This window comes from Kryptolebias marmoratus, linkage group LG3 (assembly GCF_001649575.2).
Source record: "Kryptolebias marmoratus isolate JLee-2015 linkage group LG3, ASM164957v2, whole genome shotgun sequence".
In the NCBI taxonomy this organism is placed as follows: Eukaryota; Metazoa; Chordata; class Actinopteri; order Cyprinodontiformes; family Rivulidae; genus Kryptolebias; species Kryptolebias marmoratus.
The window spans coordinates 28,253,405-28,262,454 of NC_051432.1; the positions used below are offsets into that span (position 1 = coordinate 28,253,405).

At 48.0% G+C, this 9,050-nt stretch overlaps 1 protein-coding gene across 4 annotated transcripts in view; it reads right to left on the bottom strand.

The window, feature by feature from the left end:
* LOC108250054 (zinc finger protein Aiolos-like) overlaps positions 1–9,050 on the bottom strand; it is a 20,117-nt gene that overhangs the window by 2,265 nt on the left and 8,802 nt on the right. The window contains exons 1-7 of one of the 4 annotated variants that reach the window (XM_037974983.1): positions 8,295–8,895; positions 7,618–7,683; positions 7,308–7,415; positions 4,070–4,456; positions 2,596–2,763; positions 2,220–2,336; positions 940–1,053 (exon numbers count right to left, since the gene is read on the bottom strand). In XM_037974983.1, coding sequence (XP_037830911.1) covers positions 940–1,053; positions 2,220–2,336; positions 2,596–2,763; positions 4,070–4,456; positions 7,308–7,415; positions 7,618–7,669 — 946 coding nt within the window. In that variant the 5' untranslated portion in view covers positions 7,670–7,683; positions 8,295–8,895. Of the gene's footprint in view, positions 1–939; positions 1,054–2,219; positions 2,337–2,595; positions 2,764–4,069; positions 4,457–7,307; positions 7,416–7,617; positions 7,684–8,294; positions 8,896–9,050 lie in introns of those variants that run through there. The other 3 variants (XM_037974980.1, XM_037974982.1, XM_037974981.1) reach the window with 3 other exon arrangements.

Consider the following 9,050-nt stretch of genomic DNA (forward strand, 5'->3'; position numbering starts at 1 on the left):
CAAACCTGTAAAAAATAAAAACCCAGGTGCTTGACGAGACAAAAGGCGCTTTAAAGCGAGGAAGCGCGGCGAAGCGGGAGGGGACAGAGGGCTGAGAGGAAGAAGGCGACGCAGACGAAGGCCTTTCGTGCAGCTGCTCCACAGAAGTATCGACAGAGAAACACCTGCTCACGTTTCTCGCCTCCCGCCTGTTCTATCTCTCTGTGGTTGCAGAGCCTCTTACTTCTCTTTTCCCCTGTGGTTGTCATATTGAAAGATCTCACTTCATTTGTCAGCCTGATAGACGTGGGAGGCTTTTTTTTTTTCTGTGTGTGTGGAGCTTGAGGCGTGATTGCGAAACTACAACTCAGTGTTGAGTTTAACCAGAGAGGTGAGAGCAGGCTATTGAAAATTGTGCTCATAAAGTTTGGGAAACGGCGGTGCCACCTCAGCCATTTACTGAAACTGAGCCTCCGATCGTTCATCACCGAGCTGCATTCAAAGCACAGACAGGTTTCAGGTGCACATTTCCTTTTTTTTTGTTTTTTTTCCACATGAACTTGTAGAATTAACCATGCATGGTCACATACCCACCTATAGCACCACTGCTGAGGAGTATTTATGGCAGACCGCGCTGTGATGTGTGCAGGCGTGAGGCAGCTGCTCTGCCCTCAATTCTCGTCTGGCAAAAGATAGAAGCCAGCAAAAAATAAGCAGCTCAGACAAACAGCTTGAAATAACTTCAAAAACATCAATCTGTTTGGGTTTTTTTTTATTTTAAAGCTTAAAGCTCAGCTAAAAGCAAAACAAGTCGAACAGACGGCGGCGTTAACGACAGAAGCTGGTGAAAAAACGCATATTTACTGATAGAAATGAGCTCGATAAGATCTAAAACAATAGTGTGAGCTGCAGAACGCCTCGGCTGCAGTTTGAGGTCTGCGTCTCCGCTGCTGCTCTTACCAGTGAACTTCTGTGGCATCGAGCTTTTCCGCTTGGCGACGTTGCTGGCGAGCCTGTCGAGAAGCAGCGCTCGCTCGGAGCCCATCTGAGGCCTGGACGTGTGGCTGTCCTCTGCTGCACCACAGAAAAAACAAACGACAAGAGAGGAAATGTGACGACATGAAACACCAGCTGCTTGGAGTGGAGCCTCACGAGGAGGAACAAGATATTAATTTAAGATCAGCCGCTCCTCTGACATCACTTCCTGCCTAATTTCTTGTTGTTTTATTTCACCTCTCTGGTGCAGGAGAGCAGACCACAGGATGAGGATGTACTTCCTCACCGCTACAGCACTATCAAGCAAAAGGTTACGACATTCGGTGACCACAAATACTGCACTGTCTGTGTTGCAATGTCCTGTCGGTTCGTAAAGAGAGGCACCATCGAGGACGGGGGGGGGCTGGAGACACAACCTGGCTCGAACATTTGCCCTCATTGCCGATACAGACACGAGAAGCGCTCTCCACGCCACAGCAGCCATAACCTATTTAACTGGAATCACGGGGCAACGCCAGCAGCTCGTTAACCTAACGAGGCCAGAGGAACAGACGACGTCGGACCGTTTGTCGTTCGTTTCCAAAACCCCCCGAAGTCTGACAGAGAAAAACACGAATTTAATAAAATGCAACGATCGCATCACAAATCAGACGCTCCAACCGAGAAACTGAGAATTTAAAACGGTAATTCTGGATTTTATGGCAGCAGCTCGTCTCTTTAAAGTTGCTCCAGATGTTTCTCCTCTTCTCCCATCAGTCTGTGAACATCTGGACCTGAGGTTGTCCTGGATGGAAGCAGATGTTGTTCTAAAACCTGGACTAATGCACCCCCATACCATCAGAGAGGCAGGCTGACCTCAGAACAGAGGAGACACATCTGTTCACATCTGGCTTCTTCTTTGCCTGATAGAGCTTTAAGCAGCACGGTGAACTGTGTTTACAGACAGTGTTCCTGAGCAGAACCAGAACCAGCCTTGACCTTTGACCTCTGAGATCAGATCTGTTGATTTTATGATCTGGAGATTTAAAGTCTTCCAAAGAGGAACTTTATTCTGAAATTGGTCCATTATTTTTAGAACCTGAACCTGTGCCCAGGTGTTTCTCCTCTTCTTCTTTAGACGCATTGCTGCCATCAAAGTCAAAATTACCTCATTTAAAACAGGTATGTGTACAGGTGAGGTGTGTCCTGTGACCTCAGGTGTGTCCTGTGATCTCAGGTGTACAGGTGAGGTGTGACCTGCTCACCTCTCTCGGCGGGACCTTTGCTCTGGATGTACACGTGGCATCTCTCTCGGTGCTCTTCCAGGGAGCTGCGCTGCTTGTAGCTGCGGCTGCAGTGGTTGCACTTAAACGGCTTCTCGACTGCAAACAGCAGTTTCAGGTAATCACCAAACTGGCACAGGCAGAACCGATTTCCCTACAGCAGGCAGTTTCGCTCAAAACTGCCGATCTGAACTTAAAGGATCCCGTCTGTCAGGTAAAACACGTGATCTGAAAGTGAGTGTGATGTGGGTGAGAGTGCACGGCAGGGTGTTACTGGAAAAGCCACGTCGGCTCGGCAGACTTCAGTAACTGAGATGATACTGTACGCAGGTGTGTACAGTGTGCGGCGGGACGCTACCAGAATGCGTGCGCAGGTGGCCGCTCAGAGCGTCGCGCCGTCGGCAGGCGTAGCTGCACATCGGGCATTTGAAAGGCTTCTCCCCGGAGTGAAGCTTGATGTGGCGAAGCAGGTTTCCCTTCTGGGTGAAGGAGGCCCCACATTGCGTGCAGTGGAAGGGCCTCTCTCCTGAGGCGACACACACACACTTTAAAACACACCTTTCAGGTAGTCCCCCCCCCCCACCGCTGAAAGGCAAAGGAGTCTGTTAGCAAAATATCTCCTGAAGTGGAGAAAAGTGAATGAAACTCAGACCCGAGTCAAGATGGCCGCCACAGCTCAGCGTGGTCGTAGCTGAGAGTCGTTCTCAACACGTCTGAACCGATTTCCTGGATCTCAGCGGGCGATATGCATTCCTTCGAGGAACTCTGGGCGGTTTCATCTTCTAATAACGCCACATATCTGCTGGCTTCTTCTTTTCGAGGTTCTCAGTTTTACAGTTTATTGCAAAAAAAAAAAAACCCAAACAGAATCGTTCACCATCTTTAAAAGGGGAAGAAAGGAACTTTGTCTAGAAACGGAGTTCTCACCACCGGCGTTTCAACAGCTTGATGTCCCAAACCGCCGCGGCTGAAGGCGGAGCTTCAGAGGGACGGCTGAAGCACAACCATTAAAATAATCTGTTTCTTCTTCTGCTGTTCTGGTTTCAGGTTCTTCTCTCGCCCTGCAGCTCGAACCGCAGCTTTCTTAATTTAGAGGCTTTAAAACCATCAGAATTCAAACGTGAAAGCTGCATTAATTACAGAAACACAGAGTCGAGCTGACTTTTCTGTCAAAGTAACAAATCTTCCCGGCTTCCAAGGATTCTTCCTGTTTTTTATTTATTTTTCTGCAAGTTTTTAGAGACTGAACTCCCTCCACATCCTCGGAGATATTTCAGTTATTTATTTAGTTTATTTAGTTCAGGAGACGGGTTAATTAATGGCTGATTGACGGATCAGCTGATTAAACGTCCATCTCGTCTCTAAACGCCGCTCGGCTCGTTGGTCCGAGTCTCCGTGGATTCGGTGATTCTGTAACTGAATCCTCGTCTCCAGCAGCGCGTTGCGTTTCTGTCTGCCTGTTTAACTAAGAGTGCTGTCAGGGAGCGACAGACACGGTGACCCTAACGAGCCACTGGCAGCAGCGTTAACGTTTCTTCTTCTCCAGTTCCTGCGTCGTCTCAGATTATTACAGAATAAAAGCCTCAGATGGAGGAGGGAGACGATGAAATTGTGTCACAGCTTGTGTCAGCTGTTTCTGAGTCCGGAGATTATTTCTCCTCCTGCAGCTGCTCTTCGGCTGTTATCAGCCGCTGCCATCAAATCAAACTGCTCAGGCTTTTTACTGAACAATAGAAGAAATTTCACAACCTGATGGCGAGGCAGATTAGGGCGCGTGCGTCATGTGCGACGAGCATTAGTTGCGTGACGATGGTGCAGCGGATGATGCTTACCCGTGTGGCTGCGCTTGTGCACCAGCAGCACGTTGATGCTGATGCAGGACAGGCCGCAGATGTCGCAGCTGAATTTGCCCGCCGCCTGCATGCGGGGAGCCGCAAAGTTTTCCTCTGCAGCGTCCTCGCCAGCCTCCGCCGCGGGGGCGTCCTGCAGCGCCGCGCCATCGTATCGCGAGTAATCGACCAGCGACAGGTCCTGCGGCTCGTTCAGGACATCTTCATCCTTCGGCTCGTCGTCCTCCGTCCTCTCCTCCTCGAAGGACTCCTCCATCCTGTCCTCGCTGCCCGCCTCTGCCTCCTCCTTGGGCGCGATCGCCGCTTCTTTGTCCACCTTCAGATACGGCTCGTTTTCATCCGTCTCCTCCGCCTCCATCTTGATCACACCTGAGGGGGAAATAAAAGCCTTCAGACTCGTGGACGAAGAGACTCGACTCGACTCGGTTGTGAAACTTCCACTTTTATATTTCTTGTGTGATATTAGCGAGCGCGTCTCCAGAGTGCGGGGAGCCAGAAGATGTTCGCTCGAGATAAGGGGAGCGTTTCCTCTGAACGCACAGAAAGTAGAACCAGGACAGGAGAAGAAAACATGACTCAGCAGCTCCCACAGAACTGTGCAAAACTCTTAAACCGCCCAGACAGCCAGAGATTGGCTTCTTTTTCTGAGCTCTGCCTCCGTCCTCCTACCTGAATATTTTCAGCAGAATGGCTTTTTTGGTTTGTTTTAATCTTTGACCCAAATCTGTGAATCAGTGCGGTGTCGACACAACAGAGTCAGTGTCACAGAAACACAATTTGCTCCCATTTCTTTAGCTGAATCTATGAAAAACACCAAAGATAACGACAGTTTTAACAGACAAAACACCAACTTCAGCTCCAGCAACGATTCCAAAGAGAAGTTAGCAGAAAACCTGAGATCCAGCAGAAAGCTGGAGGATTTTTACAGGTTTCTCGAGTCTTTTTTATATTTTTCTCTCAGTTTCTAAACGACACAGAGGATGTTAACGTGTTAAAAACAGTTTGTTTCAGGAGCTGACACTTTGTCTTTCGTCCTCCACTCGTCTACTTTTCAAGTTTTTAGGCAAACATTTCATCAGGTTTGAAACTGGACAGAAAACTGGAGAAAACCTTAAAGAAATCCAGTCGAACTTTAAGTCAAACTGTGTTACGGTTGGTATTTTTTATAAATATTATGTTTTCAGGCAGGTTGTTTGTTGGATTCGGGTTCAGGAGCCGGTTTACGTCTGACTGAGCCACAGGTTTAAACAAACAATAATATATTATTTTTTAAAACTGATCAGATTCAAGAACTGAACAGGAAACTGTTGACTCAACAGAGTTAATTAACTTTAACAAAAAACAGCTTTTCTGCCAGAAATCCTCCAATTCAAAGATGGAAAACGAGTTAAAAAAAGCAGCAAAAAGCTTCGAAGGTTCGGAGAACTTTCAGAGGAACTCAGGAGGACAGTGAGAAGTGGACTGTGGGATGATCATGTATTTCTGAGTCAGCTGAACCGGGCCGGGTCTGCAGGACCTCTCACCCAGCCTGTTACTGAGCGTTAACCACCCCCCGGCTGCTCAGTTCCATCCAGAAACCACACTGTGGTCTCGGCGGTGGCTGACGACGAGCTGAAGAGCAGCGCCTTGTATCGTGGAAAGCGCTCAGAGGTGCTATGGAAACTTTGCACACACCAGATCCGAGACGCCCGATATAGAGTCCAGGGTCTCAGAGACGACCGCAGGCCGTGCAGCTGACGCAGCGCAGGGCTTCAGGAGCTGCACCCGGCGGGGAAGATGGCTGCCAACCAGAAACGAAGAGGGCCGCCGCCTGAACACCGTGTTCTTTCTGAAGAAGTGGGCCACGCCCCACCTGCCACCTTTAACGCCACTCAGTCAAACCAGGAGCCTCAAAAACCAGAATCACCGATAAACAGTAACTTTAAAGAGGAATAAAATCATCTTTCCTGTTTGTCCCCAAGTCTGAAAACAAACGCTGGGCTGACCGGGCCTTTTGGGTCGCTGAACCCAGAACCTCAGGACTCTGTCACTGATCTGAGCCTTTTTAAAGCTTTTAATGCCTGTTGGGCACTCTGGTCTTCTTGGATGTTTGTGCACTGTTTGGTTGTGAAAAGCTCTATAAATAAATGTTAATTAATTAATCGATTAATTAATTGATTGACTGATAATAATCCTTCGATCATCAGCTGAGAGACCGAAGTCCAGATCTGAAGACAAATAAAGTCTTTAAAGTCGTTTGTTTTTCCTCCTGCTTGTTGTTCTGCAGGTAAACGTTCATTTTATATTAATCTAAATATTACTCATTTATTTTAGAATCATATTTCTTTAAATAAATATATATATTTATTTGGGCAAACCTGGATTTGAGAAAACCTTTTTCAGGCAGATGAATTTCTTATTGAAGACGACATTTACAAACCAGGTTGGTTCTTAAAATATATTTATTTTACTGCAGTTTAGATCAGTTTAGATTTACTCCAGATTCTGTTTAATCCAGATTCTGTTTAATTCAGATTCTGTTTAATTCAGATTCTGTTTAATTCAGATTCTGTTTAATTCAGATTGTGTTGGTTCTCAGTCATTCAGGTTAACAGAAATCTTCTGAACTTTTTGTCTCGTATTAAAAGCTGAACTTTAAACAGTTGGAATAACTTCAGATTAAAAAGGTGAATTTATATCAGGCTTTAAAAGTTAACTGCCGACAACAAACTGATCTCTGAGCTGCTCGAAGCGACGCTTCTGTGAAACATTTCATGTTTACCTGCCCGCCTTCAACGTGAGAGAGTAAACAACAACAACAACAATGAAAACGAGAAATTAAATTATTTGTTGCTTATTTTACAAAGTTTGGCTAAAAGTTTTGATTGATTTGAGTCCCGAGGAGCCGTCGAGCTGCAGACCGTCGTCTTCCTCTGAACTCAGCCGACGAGATTATTAAAAAGCGGACGGTCCACGGGACTGCAGCCGACGTCCCTGGACCTGGACGCAAGAGGACATGCGACCCCGGGTCGGTCAGGCAGCGCGGACGGTGAAACGATTCAAACGTCCGACTCAGGAGGCTCCTTCCTGAGACGAACCTGCAGCTTTCTGGCTGCGGGTCATTCAGATTACCGTGGAAACAAAGGTCTGAAAGAAGCAGAGGCTCTGAGGCGTCTGAACGGAAAGATGGCAGTTCTGCAGCGTGTGAAAACACTCTGTATGCGTGTGTGTTTGCACATACGTGCGTCCGTCGCACCGTCGCACTGCATTCCATTCACACCTGTCGACTTCTCCTCCTTCTCCTCGTCCTCCTCCTGCGCCTTCACCTCTGCAGCTTCATCGCAGGTTTCTGTGAAGAGCGGAGGAACGATTAACTGCTTCTGTTTTCAGGGACAGAAATTAAACGTGGAGCAACAACTGAGCAGAACTTTAATTTCTTCCTCCCTGACACCTGCGGCCTGAACCCCAGTCCACACCTCCTACGAGCCTCGAGTCGCGGCGCCGTAGGCAGGATGGCGGTTTCTGTTGGAGACAAAGAATCAGAAACTCACCCATCCCGTCTCCATCTGCGGCCGTGAACTCAGGATGCTTGTCTGCGCTCATGATGAGGAAACTTTCTGTGAAGGAGCAGAAATGTGGCGTTTGAACCAAGTCATGGCAGCCAGAACCACGAATGTGAAAATCTGCTGCAAACTTTCATCATCTCACGTCGTTTGACCTACTGGGACGAATATAACACGTCCCGACGCTAATTAAAGACCTGCAGAGCAAGTTGAAGAAATAGAAGCAACACTTGTCTCTGTTCCTGTTGGGTTGGACGGAGTAAAAAAGGTTTTATAAAAATAAAAGTGGGTGAAAGCCCACGGTTGATCACTCGACCCTGTCTCTACATTTAGCCTGATGAGAAAGAGATGATTTCTCTGCGCTCTTATTTCCTGCCGCCTTTGTACATCATGTAAACGAGCTTTCCACTCCAGCAGCCAGAGGCTCCCACCACATCGTGCACTCCCTTTAACACCGCTTTTCAGCCCAAGACCCTCAAACTCTGAAGGCTCCAGCTTCTTCTTAATAATGAGGAAAAGTTAAAAAGCACAAAGTTCCATTCTGAGAGCTGAGAGGTAAAACTTGTTGTTGGCTCAGAATAAGAAGCAGAAGCGCACGTTGAAGCGCACGTTGAAGTGCACGTTGAAGTGCTCTGGCTGAAGTCAGAACGATGGTCGGATCCTACCTGGTTTCTGCTCGGCACCCAGAGGAGGACTGCTCTGGATTTCCACGCTCCGCCGCTGGACTTCCTCTGAATATGGATCAGACGCAGCGTGACGACAGCGAGCGCTGGAGAGATCCCTTAAAGGAACAGGAACTCATTCTGAACAAGGTGGAGCAACAAAGAGCCGCAGACGCAGCAGGGCGGCCCAGAACACCCCGAGACCCAGACTGCTCACGATTTACGACCCTGGACGTGAAAACGCCACCGCTCAGCGTCTTTATGAGTGAAACTAAGAGCCGACTGGGGCTCTGAAGGCAGTTTAGGCGGTTCGAAGGCAGCCTGGCTGATTTCGGTTTAAGGAACCATAACTCCATCTTGTGGCCAAACCAGAGAACTGCTTTTCTCTCCAAAACCCAGAACCTCCCAGCCTGTAGCACAGCTCTCTGAGGACCAGGGTAGTCACTGTGTGGGTGTGCGTACACCTCTGTTGGCAGAAGAACCAGTCCTAACATGGTGGAACCATTTCTGGGTTCGTGGTTAGGGGTGGGGTCAAAGTGTGACCTGAGTTTAGATTTAATCTGAACTTAAATCAAACATTTGTAGCCAATCAGGTCACAGAAAACAGCCTGAGCCTCATCCATCCATCCATCCATCCATCCATCCGTTCATCCATCCATCCATCCATCCATCCATCCACCCATCCATCCATCCATCCATCCATCCATCCATCCATCCATCCATCCATCCATCCATCCACCCACCCATCCATCCATCCAT